General features: G+C 56.1%; 1 protein-coding gene across 1 annotated transcript in view; it reads left to right on the top strand.

The window, feature by feature from the left end:
• Positions 1 to 16,407, top strand: part of FAM117A (family with sequence similarity 117 member A) — a 44,742-nt gene extending 28,335 nt beyond the window's left edge. The window contains exons 3-8 of the mRNA XM_039227887.1: positions 6,212 to 6,307; positions 8,448 to 8,558; positions 9,005 to 9,139; positions 10,240 to 10,441; positions 11,848 to 11,998; positions 15,189 to 16,407. Of these exons, the coding sequence (XP_039083818.1) occupies positions 6,212 to 6,307; positions 8,448 to 8,558; positions 9,005 to 9,139; positions 10,240 to 10,441; positions 11,848 to 11,998; positions 15,189 to 15,489 (996 nt within the window). The 3' untranslated portion in view covers positions 15,490 to 16,407. The remainder of the gene's footprint in view (positions 1 to 6,211; positions 6,308 to 8,447; positions 8,559 to 9,004; positions 9,140 to 10,239; positions 10,442 to 11,847; positions 11,999 to 15,188) is intronic.
• The last annotated feature ends 2,254 nt before the right edge of the window (positions 16,408 to 18,661 follow it).

The following is an 18,661-nucleotide window of genomic DNA, read 5'->3' as shown; positions in this document are numbered from 1 at the left end:
ACACACCCCAGTTGGTGGCCAAAACAGCCGGGGCCTGCTTGCTCAGAGCCCCGGGCAGTGCTGTTCCCTGCATTCTCTAGAAAGGCCGAGGAAGGGAGATAGCTTATGCTTTGCCCTCACGGGCCTGGAGCACACACTCCCTTCTGTCCGGAGAGGACTGTTGAATCCAAATAATGTAAATAGTCAAGTAGGACGTCAAGGGTGTAGACTTGTGAGCGCGTCCCCCTTAGTCAGGCGCGGGCTTCCGGGTAGCCCACCTCTCCCCGTCTCTGTCATTTCCGGCCACCAACCTTCGAGGAAGCCTCCACCCCGACTCCTCCGAGAGTGTTCTCTTTGTCAACCCCAGGCGGGGCTGGCCTCAGCTGTTCCCTGGCCGGATTTGGAGGCATGGGCTCTAGGCTGTGTGTTTTCACTTGGGCTCCAGCTGCAGGCCAGATCTTTTATATAACAAGTCTGGGCTTCTTGCCATAGCGGGACAGAGGTCAGCGATGCGCCTCCGTGGGTCTGGCAAGACCAAGCTCTGCAGCTTTTCCCCTTTTCCCGGGACAGGCTCCAGCCCTCGAGGAACTCTTAGCAACCTGTCAATATTGTGGCTGCAGGAGGTGGGGGAGCTCTGGTCCACGGAGGCATCCGGACCAAAATATGTGCCCTGGCCCGTCTTTCGTTCCGGGCCTGCTGGGAATTTTCTGCTTCTAGATTTGGGGCTCTGTTCAAATTCCTGCTTGAGCCCCCCACCCTCACCCACCCTGGCCTGGCACCAGCCACCTCCTTGAACGCTCGCATCACTCTAGGAAGGTCTGAGGCTCTCCTGACATCTCTCCAGGTCACTGGTGTTCCTACCCTGCAGAGCACGGGCATATTCCCAGAAAGGACTAGAGATGAGGGAGGGCCTTTCCTGGGGAGACACAAGGGAGCATGGGCCAGTGTAGACAGAGGTGGGGAGGCAGGATTTACCAGAGTCCTTGAAAGCTGGAAGTCCCAGCAAGTTTCTGACCTGGGCGGCAAGCCATTGAGATAGCCAGGCATGCTGCGTTCTCCAATCTTCTTGCAAGGCAGGAGATGGTTATACCAGTGTTGGGGGGCAGGGGAGGAAGAGAGGCGGCTAGGTCTTATTTGGGGGAATGGATTGTTCGGTGAAGTTCTGCATGCCCTGAGCCAGGAAGAGCAACAGGAGGGAGATGACCAGCTCTTCCAGAGACCAGCTTGGCGAGCCCAAGGGAGAGCTTGGGTGCAGCGGGAGTGGGGCCCGGAGTGGCCAGCTGGGGAGGCCAAGTGAGGCTCCTGTATAGAGTCACCGTCATCTAGAGGAGGTTCTTGGTGCCTCAGAGGACTTCGTGAGGATTCTCCAAGGCGATCCGAGTGGTTTTTCCCCTCTCTGGACCACCCTCTCCCCAGGTCAGCTGGTCAGCTGATGTCAGCCACCGGGCGCTTGGGGCTGGCCCTCCTAGTGGTGGGGTTGGGGTGGGTGATGGCTGCATACGCCAGTGGCTGCCGTCACCCCCTCCCTTCTTGCTGTGCAAAGCGCTGGTGCCTCCACGCACTCTTCTGGAGGGAGGAAGTGATCTCAGCACAGCTAGAAGGTGTGTTTGAGCAGAGTTCCCTGGCTCTGCCTGTCCCTCCCCCCCCCCCCCCCCCCCGTTTCTACTCGGCCTGGCTTCCTCCAATGTGCTCCAGGTGAGGTGCGGAAGCCTCTATGGTAGACTTCTTCCTTTAGGCCTGATTTGTCCTTTGGGGGAGAAAAATAACCAGCCTAAGTCCTTGACGAACCTCACGGGGTGTCTGGTAGGCCGGAGGCAGAGTGGCAAACTTCATTTGGGAAGACGTGCCCTGATGTGACCTCTCCCTCCTGTGTTTTCTTTCTGTCCCCAACTCTTCTTCCCCAGCCAGCGCCTCAGCACTCGGTGATGACACACGTTTCAGTCTGCGCGTCCCAGGCCTTCCTTGTGGGCGTGGGGGCCTGGGCACGGCGCCTGCTTTCCACACTGGCGAGCACGTGGCTTGACAACAGCACAGAGCATTTGAGACATGGGTCCGGGATGGAAAGGCTGAGGCTTACGTCGTCGCTGTCGGGCCAGCAACGGTGGCCTTGGCCGCCTGCGGCCAGAGCTCCCGGTGCGGGCCGGCAGACCACCCTCAGAGCCTTTGCCTGCGTGTGTTTTGCTTGAGTCCCCAAGGGGCTGATGCCCTGCTGAATTTCGGTGCAACACATAGTTACTGACCGTCTGTACCAAGCCAGACACCACACCGTTACTCGTCCTCCCATAAGTGTACTGAGCTGGGTTCCCAGGGCCCACCAGGCTCTGCCAAGGTCGCTGGAGCCAGCGCGGCCGGGACTCTTGCCTTGGAGTCTAGGTAGAAACCGAGTTGGGTTGCAGGCCATGGGACAAGGTCCAGTGTGGAGGGTCCTCAGCTCCCTACAACCCCTGCCTACCTGTTCTCCCAGGGCCGCTCTTTGGAAAGCTGTCCCCCACCCCCACCCACAGCCGTCCTTCCACATGTAGGTCTAGGAGCCCAGAAGCCCAGGTGAGGCTTCCTTGGTTTGACCTGCATCCCGGTTTTGCATAATCTGGGCATCATCTGCCCGATGGGCTGGTGTCACTCGTGGCCAGTAAGTGGCCCTGCTTCTCTCCCTCAGCTGCTCCCCTTGGACCAGGGTGTTAAAATAAATCTGGTCCAGTGCAGGAATCCCCTTGACAAACCCGACATTTTGGTCTGCTGAGCTCAAGCTCTAGCCCTGCTTCCAAAGAATCCTCTGGAACGACTCCTTCCATTGCCATCACGCAGCGTGCCCTGACCCCTGCAGTGCCGTAAGGAGGCGCTCTGTGAAGGGTCACCTTCCTTAGCGGTGACCTTTTGGTCCCCCACAGAGACCTTGGCCCAGACCTCTGTGTTGAGACCTGGAGAGGTGGCCGGTCTACCCATACGCACTAGAAATAAGGAGCGGGCTGTAGTCCCACTCTTGACAGTCTGAGTTCCGTCGGAGGGGCCAAGGCCCACACTTGCACAGGGTCCTGCCTGGCAGAGACTCCGAGCCAGCACGTAATCGGCGTCAGACAGGGGCTGGCCTACTGTATTCGGTTCCTGGGCCTGCTGTAACAAATTACCTCCAACTCAATGGCTTCAAACAACGCAACTGATTCTCTCACAAGTCTGGAGGCCAGAAGCCGAATCCCGGTTCACCCTCCCAAGGTGTTGGCGGGGCCGCGCTCTGGGGAGGGCCCCCTGGGCCATCCACGCCTTGCTTCTCCCAGCTTCTGTGTCGGCCGGCATTCCTTGGCTTGTGGCCACATCACTGCGGTGGCTGCCTTTGCGGCCACATCACTGTGTCTTCCTCCATGTGTGTCTCATTGCCCTCTGTCGCTCTTGTAAGGATACTTGTAATGGCCCAGTTGATCTGGTTAACCCACGGTAATTAGTCTTCCCATCTTGAGATCTGTAACTTAATCACATCGGTGAAAACGTTACCATAGAAGGTAACATTTACAAGTTCCGGGGATTGGGACCTGGAATCTTTGCGGAGTCATTTTTCAGGCTGTCACGCCTACTGACCTCGTCTTCTACTACCTTGCTGCTCGCTCACTCTGCTCCAGCCACCCCGGCCTCCTTATCTCCTTATCTTTCCCAAACACACCAGGCTTGCTCCGGCCTCAGGGCCTTTGCCTATTCCCTCCCTCTCGATCACTCTTACCTCAGATATTCACATGGCTCACTCCCTCAGCTCCTTTACGTTTCCCTTTAGATTTTCCTTGACAATGTCCCTGACCTTTAAAATCACGTTCCCCTGCCTAGCATTCCTGTCCCCCTTTCTGCTGCGATTTCCTCTTAGTACTTCTCACTGTTTAAACTATGTCCCCGGGTAGAACATAGACTCAGAGGGGACGAGGATTTTTGTTGTCTTGTGCTTTGTTGTGTCCCCAACACCAGGACCGTCCCTGACACACAGCATGCGTTCTATAACTCTCTGTGGAGCGTATAGATGGTGTAAACTCTGGGCCCATGTGTCCAGGGTGGACGTAGAGCAAAGGAGCAGTCAGCCCCAGGCGGACGAGAGAGGAGGGCCCCCCGCGGGAGAGGCTGGGAAGAGTTGGTGGGACAGGTCATCTTGGGTGGAGGGGCCGGGCATAGAGGTCCAGGGTGAGAAGGGAGAGAGGAGGCAGAGCTAGGCTTGCCTGGGTGGGGTGAGTGCCTGGCACGGAGGGCCCGTGGGATGGATGGAGGGTAAGGCAGTGATCTCGGTGGGGGCTGAGGCACAGCATGGTCTACACAGAGGTGGTGGTGGTTGCTGGAAGATGGGGCCGAGCCAAGAGGGCTGGGGGTAAAGTTAACGGAGAGGGATGACCCTGGTTTGGCATGAATTTTCACCTTCTTTCTAAACCCCAGTGCCTGCCCACACTTCTCCCTCCACCCCCTCCCACGCCTCCAAAGGAAGGAGGCACTTGAGTCCGCAAGAGATGTTAGCGGAGCCGCGGGCAGCCTGGATGAGTCCGGGGTCTCCCCGGCCGAGGGGCGGTGGGCCTCTCCACCTTTGCCTTTGCCATCCGTCCTCTGGAGCCTCCGCCACCTTCCAGGGACAGTAGGCTTGCGCGGGACTCAGCTTTGACGAGCAGAGCCAGTGGTCGGTAGCGCTGGCTTTGGAGCCCCGGGAGGGGACGCGTGAGCGTCTGCTGGGCCCACGGGGCTCCGGTGGGGGGGGGCAGGGCGCCTCCTCCTCACTCCATAGTGTGAGCGGCAGCTTTCCCGAGGCTGTGTTTGCCGACACCCTCATTTAGAGAGACACGGGCATTTGGCAGTAGACCGGCTGCTGGGTGGCCGTATGCTGTCACGGCCAGCTTTACCTCGAGGGCTTGGGCTGCGGGCCTGGAGGACGTGCCGTGTACCCTCTTCCTGAAAGAGGGGGATGTGGAGACTGGAGCCCTGGACGGTCTTCCTTGTGGCTCTAGCATCCGGGAAGGAGGTGGGGGGGGGCGCTGTCTCCCCCCCCCCCGGCTGTGTCGCATGGCCCCAGAAAGGTCCTGGTCAGCAGCTGGGAGAAGGGGGAGCCAGGGAGACTCAGCGCCCTGTGGCCCGTCCACACAGCTGTCGCACAGGGCAGTTTGCCTCTCGCCCCCCACCTCTTCTTCGCAGCTGTTGGGTGGTGAGTGGTAGAGGGTTTTCTCTTCCCCTCGCTTCCTCCCCCTTTTCTGTTTGCAGCAACCTCTCGGGGGAGGTCAGCAGATCCGCTGGAAGAGATGGTTCCCAGGCCCTCACGGTTTGGCAGCTCGTGCAGAGAAGTTAGAGCTGGTTCCTCTGGAATGTTCCCCCTTGGGCCCCTCCCTTGGAATGGAAGTAGGGGTGTTGGTGGTGGGAAGCGATCTTGGCCTCCTGGGCCTCGTGCTTAAGCCAACAGCTTCCTCCCTCAGGTTGGGGCCCAGGAAGCTTCCTCCCTCAGGTTGGGGCCCAGGAAGCGGGTCTACAGCTCCCTCTGTCTCCATCTTGGGCCCCTGGCCTTCGCTGCAGCCAGGGTCCCGGGCGAGGGGTATGGCCGACTGTTCTCACGAAAGGCAGAACAGGGCCCGAGAGAAGGAGCTGTGATAAAGCCAAGCGGGGTCAGGAGTCGGGGCTGAGTTCAGAATTCTGGCTTCCTCCGCGCTGGGAATGTCCCCTCCCGTGTGTATTCAGGAAGACTTCGGGGCCCCCAGCGCTTTACTCTGCGCACAGGGAAAAGTCACGAAACAAGCTTGAGAAACTGGCGACACGGAAGTCTCTGCTTTGGTCAAAGATGGAGGACGTGGGGGAAGGGGGGGGGCGATACTTATATTTTCCCCGGGCTGGACCCGTACAGGGCCCAGGGGTCCAGGATGCCAGTGGCTCCCCAAGCTGTGTCCTTTCGAAGCTGGTTGGGATGGGGAGGGAGGGGGCAGTGCTTGTCCTCAGTGTTGGGGAGCTCCCGGAGCAGCTGGGGCCACAGTCACGTGTAAAAGTCGCAAGAGAGTAAAGAGCCGGGTGGCCTCACTGGCTCATCAGGGAAGGCTTCCTGGAGGACGTGGATTGGGAGAGAGGCAGGGCAGGTGGAGAAGCCTGAAGCATAAAAGAGGCTGGCAGTGTGCAGGAGGCGAACGGACTAGAGAGAAGCCTTCCGAGAGCCAGCGCCTCTGTCCAGGAAACGGTGCGGCCGCTTCCCCAGAGCCTGTCTGAGAAGCTGCTCTGTTTCACGGGGTTTCTCTTCCTGCAGACCCCCCTGTCCTGGCAAGAGCTTGAAGGCGAGCGGGCCAGCTCCTCTACACACAAGCGCTCGGCGTCCTGGGGCAGCTCAGACCACCGAAAAGAGGTAACTGCTCCCTTTGCCTCCCTGGCCACGGTAGCTGCCTCCCGTCTGTGCCTGGCACCGCGATGCGTCTGCTCCAAAGTGGCCTCACATCTTCTATGTCCCCTGCCTTGATCTAGCCTTTTCCTAATGAGATGGCTCCTTCGAAGCTGTCTGCCAGTGTCCTGGGGATCCTGGCTTAGGAATCCAGACCCTTCCACTGGCCGGGGCTTTGCTAGAGACTGCTAGTGCCCTCCAGCAGCCGAGCACAGGGTGGGAGCCCTCGTTGTTCTCGCTTTACTTTGAGGCTGTGTCCAGATGAGCCGATCCGAGCCTGGGGAAAGACAGCCTGGGAACTGGAAGCCCCCAACCTCATTTCTTGTTCAACTAGTCATCTAGTCTTATTTTTTTTTTCTTAAAATTTTAAAAATGTTTGTTTATTGTTGAGAGAGAGAGACAGAGTGTGAGTGGGGGAAGGGGGGTCAGAGCGAGAAAGAGGGAGACACAGAATCCGAAGCAGGCTCCAGGCTCTGAGCTGTCAGCACAGAGCCTGATGCAGGGCTGAAAGTCAAGAACTGCCAGATTATGATCTGAGCTGAAAAGTCAGAGGCTCAACCAACTGAGCCACCCAGGCACCCCTAGCCTTATTTTTAAAAGAAGAGAAAAAGGGACGCCTGGGTGGCTCCGTTGATTAAACGTCTGATGCTGATCTCAAGGTTCATGGGTTCAAGCACCGCATTGGGCTCTGTGCTGACAGCACGGAGCCTGCCTGGGATTCTCTCTTACTCTCTCTCTCTGCCCCTCCCGTGCTCATGTTCTCTCTGTCTTTCTCCCAAAATACATAAAAAATAAACTTAAAAAATTTTTTTAAAAACATGGTGCTATGTTAAAAAAATACAAAAAGATAAGAGAAAAAGAGTTGTGTGTTCCCAGACACACAACTTTTCCCCGCCCCTCTGTCTCCATCGGGAGGACTTCAGTCACTAAGTTGAGGAGGGAGAAACACAGACTGGGATTCCTGGGCTCCTAAACCAGCCCTGCTTTCCACGCCAGGGGGCAGCCCCTGAGGGCTGACGCACCAGGAGTCACCTGGAGCCCCTCTTGGTTGCAAGAACGGAGAGAGAGCTCTACAAGTGAAAAGCTAGTGGGAAATACAAAGTATGTAAAGTTTGTCATTGTCAGAGTAAGCAAGTTACTTGCACTGAGTGTGGAATCATGGTATGAACGGTGCCTACTAGCGAATCAGAAACCACTTTATTCTTGGCAGTGGCTACGGGCAGCACGTCTACACCCTGTGTACTCTGGGCCCCTATTTAATTTTTGAGAGAGAGGGAGAGACATACAGAGTACAGTTGTGGGAGGGTCAGAGAGAGACGGCGACACAGAATCTGAAGCAGGCCCCAGGCTCTGAGCTGGTAGCACAGAGCCTGACGCGGGGCTCGAACCCACGAACCACTAGATCATGACCTGAGCCGAAGTCGTACCTTTAACCGACTGAGCCACCCAGGGGCCCCTTTGGGCCCCTATTTAAATAACTCTGCATCTCCGAAGTGCCCAGCCGCTGAGGGCCAGGAGGCAGAGGGTGACAGATATGACGGGGATAATCATCGGAACCGTAGGTAAGAATGCTAAGTGTTACAAGAGCTGGAAGTCAGGACGAACTCTGCCATTCCTTCTTGCGAGTCTGCTCCCTGCTCCGTGCCACCCGCTTTCAAAATGGGGGGAAATCCTTCCATCCTTCCTGGTCCTGGGGCCTTTGAGATAGCTGTGGATGTACTTTGAAGACCAAATTCAAAAACATCATTTCCCATTTCTATTAATAGAGTAGCAGTCCACGCCTTTGAATCTGTGAAAGACAGAAATGGTTTCGGCGTTACGTACTTTTAACTTTTTGGAAACTGACCCATCTGATTCATCTTTCTAACCAATCCGTGCAATACGTGGTAATTCCACCTATTAATCAATAAATACATAAATATCTAGTTAATAGGGTCTCCCACTTGCCCACAACTCCCAGTTGTGAACATCACCAGAGGTTTTCTGGCCTCCTTTCCTATATTTTCGTGGGCTCGGCCGGGAGTCACGTGAGGGAGGAGGGACCCGGTGCCCTTTAGCGGTGCTCATCTGCCTCTGCCCCACCCCCACCCTCTCTCTGGGCTGCCAGATTACCAAGTTGAAGCAACAGCTTCAGAGGACCAAGCTGAGCCGCAGCGGGAAGGAGAAGGAGCGGGGCTCCCCACTCCAAGGGGACCACGCTGTGCGGGGAGCACTGAGGGTATGTTTTCACCCCCCTCCGCAGGGCCCCGCGCCCCTTGTTGCCCCCCGGTGGCGGTCCTCTCGGGCCTTACAGCGATCGGCTGGCTGTCACGCTGCATGTGTTGTGGCCGCGTGGCTGTGCAGATGGTTTTATCGAACACTTGAACTCTGAGTGAAGCCGGAGGGCTTCTTGCCCTTGTGAATCGCTCTCCCCTCACCCCTGCGCCGGTCTTCCACTGAGACGGTGGTGAGCCTGCAGACTCTAAAAGTACACTCTAGACCTCTTGAAGCGCTAACTTCTGGAGAAAAGGCCACCAAGTTTTCCTATAGCAGTTGGTGACTGTCCCCAGATCCTCCTTTACTCCACCAGTTCTGCTGTGTGGACATGACTCACCCCCACCAGAACTACCGTACAGGGCTTGGGGTGGGGGGGTCCTGTGATCGCTTCCTCTGCCTCCTCCTCAGGCGTCCCCTCCCAGCGTCCCCTCGGGGTCACCTGTCCTGCGACTCAGCCCCTGCCTGCACCGGAGCCTGGAAGGGCTCAATCAGGAGCTGGAAGAGGCGTTTGTGAAGGAGCAGGGCGAAGAGGAGCTGCTGCGGGTGAGTGGGGCACGCCCGCGGCCCGGGGCAGGGGTGGGGACTGTCACCCTCCGGGGGCTCCAGACCCTGGAGGCCTCAGCAGGGCGGTACAAACCCCAGTGGGCACAGGGAACACACAGGTGCAGTTTGTTAGACTCAAGTGGACCTGGCCACCAGGACAGGCAAGCTGGGCGGTGCGGCTGGGGCGGGCTCTGCGTGCTGAGTGGAAAAAGGTGCCGGGCCGGGTGGTGGGTGGAGAGGGGGCTCCCCGGCCGGGAGGAAGGGGCTGGGCGTCGCCCACAGCGCCAGCTCCGTACTCCCTGCATCCTCCTGGCCATCCCCATCGCTGTCCCCGCCCGCGCCTCAGCTTCCTGTGTTACCGCCTCTCCCCGCAGGTCCACCTGGTGACCCACATTCATTCTTCATGCCCAGTTGCCCCCGTGCAGCCTCCCCACCCCCACCCCCCATTCCCAGGCGGAATTATTTGCTACCTTTTCTGCAGTCTCAGGCACATTTTTATACTGACACAGTACAATTGGAGAATGCCAGTTGGGCAGTATTGATATAATTGTAATGGGCACACTCCTCAGTTTATGAGTTACTTGCTAGTTGATTTTTAATTTACGTATATGTAGGATTTGATACCCACCCAGACACACACCCACACCCAGTTTCGTGAGCTGCGGGCCCTTGTACCACCCATGGTTAAAAAGCAAGCCGGGGCTGTTTCGTAGGGGACAGTAACCTGCGCGCTTGTGCTGCAGTGGCTTGCGTGGTTCGTGTCCTGGTGCTCTGCCCCCTTTCGTGCTTCGCAGATGTTCATCATCTTTGTGTTCCCGGAGAAGGTCCCTGCCCTCGAGGCTTAGAGCCCGGTGGGGACATCACCTTGCTGAAGCCCTATAAATAAATGTGTAATTCAAAATTGGGCCACAGGTGCCGTGGGAGAAATAGCAAAGGCTTTCCCTTAAATTAGTGACTTAAGGAAACCATGTCCTGTTGTCGTTGTGTGTTATGACTAGAGGACAGAACGACAGCGAGGGGAGGGTCATCGCGGTCACTGCAGCTCTCTTGGCCTGAAGAGAAGGGGCCTGACAGTCCCTCCCCCCCCCCTTCCCTGGCAGATCCTTGACATCCCTGATGGGCACCGCGCCCCAGCTCCTCCCCAGAGCGGCGGCTGTGACCACCCCCTCCTCCTCCTGGAGCCTGGCAACATTGCCAGCTCTCCCTCCGTGCCCCTGGCGTCCCCCCAGCCTTCGGGCCAGGCCAGCCGTGAGGAACACCGGGGTGCAGTCGAGGAGCTGGCGTCCATCCCCAACGACAAAGGTAACCGAGTTGGCGGGGGCAGCAGGGCCCCGTGAGGTACGGGGAAGGGGGGCCTCCACGCCCTTTCCACCTCTAATCAATTTCACGCCTGGGAGTTCTTACTAACCAACCAGAATATCTTCAAGAGTCATCTCTGTTCTGTATGTGATACCAGGAGAAATCACAGTCCTCTGCACATATTCTGATTTATTTTTTTATTTTTTATTTAAAAACATTTTTTTAATGTTAATTTTTGAGAGAGGGAGAGTGCGAGCAGAGGGGCAGACACAGAATCCGAAGCAGGCTCCAGGCTCCGACCTGTCAGCACAGAGCCGGACGCGGGGCTTGAACCCACGAACCGCGAGATCATGACCTGAGCCGAAGTTGGACGCTTAACCGACTGAGCCACCCGGGCGCCCCCAGATTCTGGTTTATCTTTTAGATCAAGTCTGTGCACCTGCACTTGCATTTCCTTCTGACTGTGGCCCAGGCAGGCAGTGCCTCCCATCCGCACTTTTTGGTGAAGGCTCAGCATGCTGGGGAGAGAGCCGGCGAGCCTGTTGGGGGTCCACCGCGCGCATCACCGGCGACAGGTTTCAGGGTGGCCGCAAAGTATCTGAAATAAGCGAAGGTGGTCTCTTGCCCCCAGGGGCACACTGACCCGCATTGAAACCCAAGCCTTCTGCGTCCACATCCACACTTTGTCCTGTGCCCTGGCTCCTTAACAGGAGGGCGAGACCCAAGCCCTTCCTCCCCGTGACAGTGATCGTCCTGTCCTAGAGCCCAGGGCCTGTCCTCAGAGCACCCTGTGAGGGACGCTGGTCAAGGGCACGATCTAACAATACACAGAGGTAAACAGAGCACAGAGTAATAAGGAATAAATGTGAGATAAATACAGATAAGGTCAATATTTGCAGCCTTGGCAAAGTACATTCGCCGTGTGGCAAGGGAGAGGAATTTTATCCCACGGGTGGGGTTGAGTAAAGATGGCTTCTCTTCGTCAGGACAGGAGCTCTTCCTGGAAGAGGGGGTAGCTTTTCCAGACCGCAGAGAGGAAAAAACTGTGGCATGTTTGCAGCAGGGCAGTGCAGTCTTGGAGGAATGCGGGGAGACGGGAGTTAGGATTTTTTAAAGTCAGGCTTGGAGCTCCGGTTGAACGTTATCTCCTGGGAATACAGAATTGATGATCGATCTGATTTTTCCATCAATTTAGCTATATATTTTTTTTTTCCTGTATAACGAGATAGGGACTTTTGTAAGCTACCCCAAAGATGTTTTAAGGTAGAGAGCATGGACGGACGGATAGGCTACATTAGTATAACCACTGCCAGCCGCCTCCCTGCGTCTGCCGGTCCCCTTCACCACCGAGGCCTGAGCCCAGGAAGGCGGAGACCTTCCTTTCCTTCAGCCCCTTGCTCTGTTTGCAGCCCCGTCTCCGGGCCACCCAGCCTTCCTTGAAGACAGCAGCCCGTCTCCAGTCCTTGCCTTGGCTGCCTCCCCTCGGCCCAATCACAGCTATGTCTTCAAACGGGAGCCCCCGGAAGGCTGCGAGAGAGTGCGCGTGTTTGAAGAGGCCACGTGAGTACCTGCCGTGGACAGCGGGCAGGGGAGGGTCGGGGATGGCGGGCAGGGGAGGGCCGCGGATGGTGGGGAGCCACGCACCGCCCCACCTGACCGGCCCTTCTTCGGTCTTGGACTCTCTCGTCCTGGTGATGTTGTCAACCTCAGATGATTGGTATTGCACTTTTTCCACCATCAAACTTGTTGACATTACCTCCTCTGAGCCCTCCAATCTTTGCTTATCATTATCTCCATGGAAACCTGCTCTCTGCCCATATGTCAGCCATCAGTGCGGCAGGAGCTGGAAAGGAAAGCGATCTGAAACCTAAACCCTTTGTTTCTTCTATTTTTTTTCCATGCCTGGGGAAGGTGTGAGCTTGCTAGACGGTAATCGGAGAGAGATCATATTAATTCTCTCAGGCAGAGATGAGAGGTGTCATGTGCCCACCGCAGGGACAGTCCCCCTAGACAGCTTCCTAATGGCTTCTGAGTCAAGTCTCCACCCTGTGGCTGCAGTGGTTCAAGTGTCGTGAACTCCCAGACCGAAATTTCCAGTCCTTGTAAGGAAGGACTATGGAATAGTCCCCAAACCATGCTGGACAACGGAGAAGCCATTCTGGTGTTGATTTTTTTCTTTTTTTAAATTAAATTCTAGTTCATTAACATGCAGTGCAATATTGATTTCAGGAGTAGAATTCAGTGATTCCTCACTTACATACAATGCCCAGTGCCCTCCTTAATACCCATCCCCCACCTAGCCCATCCCCCACCCACCTCCCTGGTCAGCCCTCAGTTCGTTCTCTATCCTAAGAGTCTCTTGTTGTTTGATTCCCTCTCTCCTCTTCAACCCCCCCTTCCCATTCTGACGTTGATTGATTTCTTTACCGCGGCTCCCTCCCATTAGCAGGGAGGGCCTTTCCACATGCCCCTTAGTAGGCGCCCTAAGAGCTCATTTCATCCCCCCACCAGCTTCGTCGGCAGTGGGGCAGCTTCTCAGGAAGATTTAGTCATGGTGTGTGAGCCAAGATGAAGCCAGGACAGGGTTTGAGGCTTGACAGCTCCATTCGCATCTCGGATAAGGGGCAGGACAGTCCACGGTAGCAGCAGCAGGTACATCTATGAGCCGGAGCGGCAGTTATGGAAAAATCACACCCCACCTCCCCTGGGTGTTTGCTCCCAGCATCGCGCTTCCCTGGTAGCTCTCCAAGACGCCTGGGTCCTCGGGTGGTGTGGAGGAAGAAGGCCACACCTCGCGGCTGAAGCAGGCTGGGCCCTCGGGCCTTCCCCCTTCTACCTTATACTTGAGTTAATTCCAAGCCGTGTGGAGATTAGGCTGTGCCCGTCCTGCTGCTTCCGTGGACTCGTGATGCCAGCAGAGGACTTCAGGTCCTCTCCTGCAGCTTCCTGCCCCTGCGTTAACCCTTTATGAGAGGTGGTGACCCACTGATTGCTTTCTGGGGTGGCCTGGGATAGAAATTCTCGGCTCGCTGCGGCCTCTTCATTGCTATCAACTTATTTAAAAAAAAATTTTTTTTAACGTTTATTCATTTGAGAGACAGAACAGAGCATGAGTGGGGGAGGGAGAGAGATAGAGAGGGAGACACAGAATCCAAAGCAGGCTCCAAGCTCTGAGCTGTCAGCACAGAGCCCGACGCGGGGCTTGAACTCACAGACTGTGAAATCATGACCTGAGCTAAAGTCAGACGCTTAACTGACTCAGCCACCCGGGCGCCCCTGTTATCAACTTTCCTATTGGGAGGTTCTCGTGTTTAGCAATTCTTTTGGCACAGTCTCCTTTTCCTAGCTGCTGATCCTACAAGATGGACTGGATTTCCCTGGGAGAGGGGGAGATCACACATTTGTCTTCTCCCCAGGAGCCCTTTTTTCACCCCCAAGCATGGCCAGGTGCTTCTTTTTTTTTTTTTTTTTTTTTTAATGTTTATTGTTGAAAGAGAGGCTGAGAGGGAGAGGGGCAGAGAGACAGGGAGACAGAGATCCAAAGCAGGCTCCACACTGACAGCAGAAAGCCCAATGTGGGGCTTGAACTCACGACCCACAAGATCATGAGCTGAGCTGAAGTTTTACACTCAACCAACGGAGCCACCGAGGCGCCCCCCCATCTTCTTTATCATAAGGATTCCTTACTCCAGACCTCCCTGACCTCACTCCTTTTATCCTTCCGTTTCCTCCACATGATTAAAAAGGCGGGTCAAGACCACAGGGTGAGTTAGAGCCCAGACCTCCTATTAAGGTCGGGCCGCCTTCTCGAGATGGTTGTTACCCTTGCCTCTCAGCAAGGGCTTTGAAAAGTCACGCCTTTCAAATGTGTTCAAGAATGAGATCCTTGGGGCGCCTGGGTAGCTCGGTCGGTTAAGCGTCCAACTTTGGCTTAGGTTGTGATCTCACCGCTCGTGGGTTCGAGCCCCACATTGAGTTCTGTGCTGACAGCTCAGAGCCTGGAGCTGCTTCGGATGCTGTGTCTCCCTCTCTCTCTGCCCCTCCCCCTCACACTCTTATCTCTTAAAAAAAAAAAAAAAGAATGAGATGATTCTTTAGGTCAGTAGATTTCAGTGGGGGACATCCTCCCCCACACCCCCACCCCAGGGGCCATTTGGTAATGTCAGAAAACATTTTTGGTTGTCACAGCATGGGAGGGGGGCACAGGTGGTCCGGGCACCTGGTGGTATGGCCCAGGGACGTGGGTAGGCATCCTACGAGGCCCAGGACGGCTCCCCGCAACCAAGAATGATCCAGCCCCAAGCGTCAATAGTGCTGATGCCAAGAAACCCTGCTTTAGGCTATAAAAAGTTTCAGAAAAATCATTTTGCCTGGGTCTCTGCCTTCAGGCAAGCGGTCTGCCCCCCAAACACTGCTTACTGCTAAAACCTCTCAAATTAAAAGATCCCTTGATTTCCTCTTCGAAAATCCCATCGTGGGGAAGTTCTCCTTCCCTGTTTCTCACTAAAGGAGATTTCCTGTTGTTTAGCCCTATTCCTAATAAATGGAGAGCTGAGGGCCTAAAGACGGGTTGTTGATCTGTAACCTGTAGTTTTCTCGCCAACTCACCATCCCGGTTGAGCAGGGACCCAGCTCCCCTCCTCCCCTGAGGCTGGGACAGCTCACATCCTCTTCTCACTGGCTGTTTCTCTCCCTGTGTGTGTGTGTGTGTCTCTCTCTCTCTCTCTCTCTCTCTCTCTCCATCCTCCAGGTCCCCAGGCCCTGACCTGGCCTTCCTGACTTCCTGCCCTGACAAGAACAAAGTCCATTTCAACCCGACCGGCTCGGCCTTCTGCCCCGTCAGCCTGATGAAGCCCCTCTTTCCCAGCATGGGCTTCATTTTCCGTAATTGCCCCTCAAGCCCAGGGGCCCCCCTCCCCCCGGCCAGCCCCAGGCCCCTGCCTCGGAAGGATCCAGAGGCCACCAAAGCGTCCTCGCTGCCGTTCGAGCCGTGGCAGCGCGCCCCGCCATCAGAAGAGCCCGTGCTTTTCCAGAGTTCCCTGGTGGTCTGAGGGCCCCACCCCCACCCCTTCGCCATGGAGACCAGTGCCTTGGTGGCAGGCCCCTCCCTAGCTCCCCTGAGGCGGGGGGTGAAGGAGCCCTTCCCTTCCGGCCTTCGAGCACTTTCAGTTACCGTGTCAAAGCCCCGGGTCCTCTTTCTGATGGACACCGGCCCCTCCAGATGTGAGGGGACCTGCCTTCTCCACTAGCAGCTGGGCAGCTCACAAGCCACACCTGCGTTCCTGCCGCCTCTCTCCCTTGGTGGACACTCACACAGAAGGTCTTGGGTCCCCTTGGGTCGCCCAGGGGGCTGTATGTGGCGCCCTTGACCTTGTCATGGAGCAAGCTGGCCATGATTGAGGGAGAGCGGACCCTGCAGATTCCCTTCCCTCTCCCCCGCAGCCACGGAGGAGGAGACATGAAGATAAATACCCCCCACCCCTTCCCCATGCCTCCCTCTCATGAGAGGAGCCGACCAAAGCAGCCCTCAGGGGCCAGAACAGGTGACCAATCCAGCTGCTGCCAGAGGCGGGGACTGAGTGTCTTCCCAGGTGGCGTTTTCATCTCGCTTTCACCCTAAGATTGTCTTAGGCAGCAGCGCAGCTTGCCCAGCCCCAGGTGGGCAGCGGGGGAGAGGGGCAGCTGGCATTCCTCCGCGTGGCAAGGGGCGGCTCTACCCCCTCCACCTGCCCCGGGACTGGGTTGGATTAGAAAAATGCCTATTTTTCTTGTATCGATGTAGAAACTCTATTTTCTCCCAAAGACACTATTTTTGCAGCTGTTTGAAGTTTGTATATTTTCCGTACTGCAGAGCTTACACGAAACTGAAGAAGAATGTTTAATGTTCAAGTTTTCTTATCCTGTGTTTAGAAGTTGTTTTTTTTGTTTTGGTGTGTGTGGTTTTTTTTGTTTTTGTTTTTGTTTTTTGTTTTTTTTTTTTTTTTGCAGATCTTGGTGTTAATAGACCAAATAAATAAGTATTCCCAGCAGCCTGAGGTTCTGTTAGACATGGTTTGCGGGGAGGGAACGGGATGGAGATCGAAGGTTCCGTGTTGATCATTTCATGCTTCTCTTCAAGAGGAATCTTTACACATAATGATGTGGCTGTGGGTGTTGTATGGACGGACAGAGTTCCTGTCCTCAGGTCACTGGGCGTAGCTTCCAAGTAGCAGGTCCACGGAAAGGCTGTCCAGAATGAAGAGTGTGGTGGAGGGGGGGGGGGGGGGAAGGAGTCCGTGGGGGGAGCCCTTTATATTTGGATGAGTCCGGAAAAGCTCCCTAGAGAGTGTGGGTTTCACAGAGAGGAAGCAAGTTTGACATTGTGGGTGCAGGGAATGGCAATCGGGGTGAGACTCTTGGCCCAGTTTTCAGAGAAGCTTTAGCTTTTGTGGAGCATTCTGTAAGGGCTCAGAGGCTTTGAGGGGAATCGGGAATAACCACCCCAACATTCCGATGGCACCGTGTGATATACAATCATTATCACCAGACGCATGATCACCACTGTAGGGGTGGAAAGGTGACTACCCCAAGGGCAGGCGTAAGAACTACAATCGCATCTATCTTGTAAGACCTCAAGACAAACTCCTAAAGCAGGCTATCCCTGTAGGCGCTGGCTTGGTAAGGAAGGGTCTAAGTGCTTGACATAAAACCTTACCGACATAGCCCAACACCACAAAGATGGAGAGAAAATGAGATAAATCCCACTGTACTGATGAGAGAAAGGCAGAAAGATTGTATAACTTTGCCCAAAGGCACAGATATCAAGTGGGAGGGGGCTAAGATTGGGAAGCAGACCATTTGAATCCAGCGCCCATGCTTCTAACGCAGCGCTCTCCCGCTTGTTACTATTTTCCCGTTAATTTCAGATGAGGAAACGTGACTCAGAGGTCAAGAGAACTGTCTGAAGTCCCAGCTGGTGAAGAGGCAGGACGGGGACTGGAACCCAGGTCTCTCACCCCAGCCACTGCTCGGTGCCCTGGAATCACAGGCTGATTCGGTAGAATGAGCCACAGGGCAAGAGAGCAAATGGGGGAGGGGGAGCGCCCTCATTAATAGGAAGGAGACAGGGGTTTGAGGACAGACCCTGTCTTCTTTCTCTCACCCCTCCCCCCGAAAGACGTTTGGCCTCCCCCCAAAGCCTTCGTGAGTCAGGCCCGGAGTGATGGGTGTGGTCCTGCCCCGTGTTTCCTTCCTTTGCCTGCGGCTGTGCCAAAGCAGTGGGCTGTTAGAAGCGGGGAAGGAGCCTCGACCCAGATAGCAGCCCAGAGTCCCCAGAGTCCGTGGACTAAGTGGGCCTCCGGGGTTGTAGTGGAGAGGCCTGGGGTCTTGCCCTAGCTCTTGGTGCCAGCAGGTGGAGGCCCAACCTTTGGGTGAGGGAGGAGGTCCAAAATGGAGGTCATTAATGGGAAAGAATCTGGAGGGCGGCAGGCCCATTGGTGGTGGTCTGTAAGAAGACCCTGGAGACAATCCACTTGGGTAAGCCTCCGTTTCCACCTCCGGGATGCGAGGAAGTGCGATCAGAGTTGAGAAGGTGTCATGACGAATAATGCCTTAAACTTGCACAGCACACTTCACGGCGTATGAAACACTTTCACAAACCTCAGCTCATCTGATCCTCAGAACAGTCAAGAGGCGACAAGGTGGCTATTCCTAATTGAGGCTGGGAAAACTGCGGCTTGGCCCAGAGTCAACATGCGTTAGGTTACCCTCCTGGAAGCCTCTCCATGTGCTCTGGAGGGAGAACCGCTCTCGAACGCCTGCCTGGTCTTCTGGCAGAGGCGCTGACGGGGGGCAGCAGCTAGGGGGCGCTGGGGTTCCACTAGACTTTCCAGGCGTTAGGACCCAGCGGGAGCCTGACCGCTGACCGGGAAAGCGACGGTGGGATTTGCCCAGCTGGCCGCTGCCTCCTTCCCACTCACCTGTCTGTCTGCGCGCCGCGCAGCCAATTGCTGACCTCCACATCCTCATACGTCATCACTCCCCGCCCGCCGGGCGCCTAGGCCGTCCCGTGGAGCTCCGGGTCGCAGCTGTCCTCGGAGTTGCCTGATCGGAAGAGCTCGAGGACAAGGAATTAACTTCGGGGTGCCTGGCTCTCTCGGCCACCAGGGAGGAAGCCGAGGTCCCAGGACGAGTCTCCTTTCCTTGGGAACGGTTTCTGGGTTCCTGAGGCGTTTCCCCTTCGGA

Source organism: Hyaena hyaena, unplaced genomic scaffold (genome assembly GCF_003009895.1).
Source record: "Hyaena hyaena isolate Hyena2069 unplaced genomic scaffold, ASM300989v1 scaffold_29, whole genome shotgun sequence".
NCBI classification, from domain to species: domain Eukaryota; kingdom Metazoa; phylum Chordata; class Mammalia; order Carnivora; family Hyaenidae; genus Hyaena; species Hyaena hyaena.
Note: the sequence above shows the minus strand (reverse complement) of the source record. Positions and strands in the feature narration are given on the sequence as shown.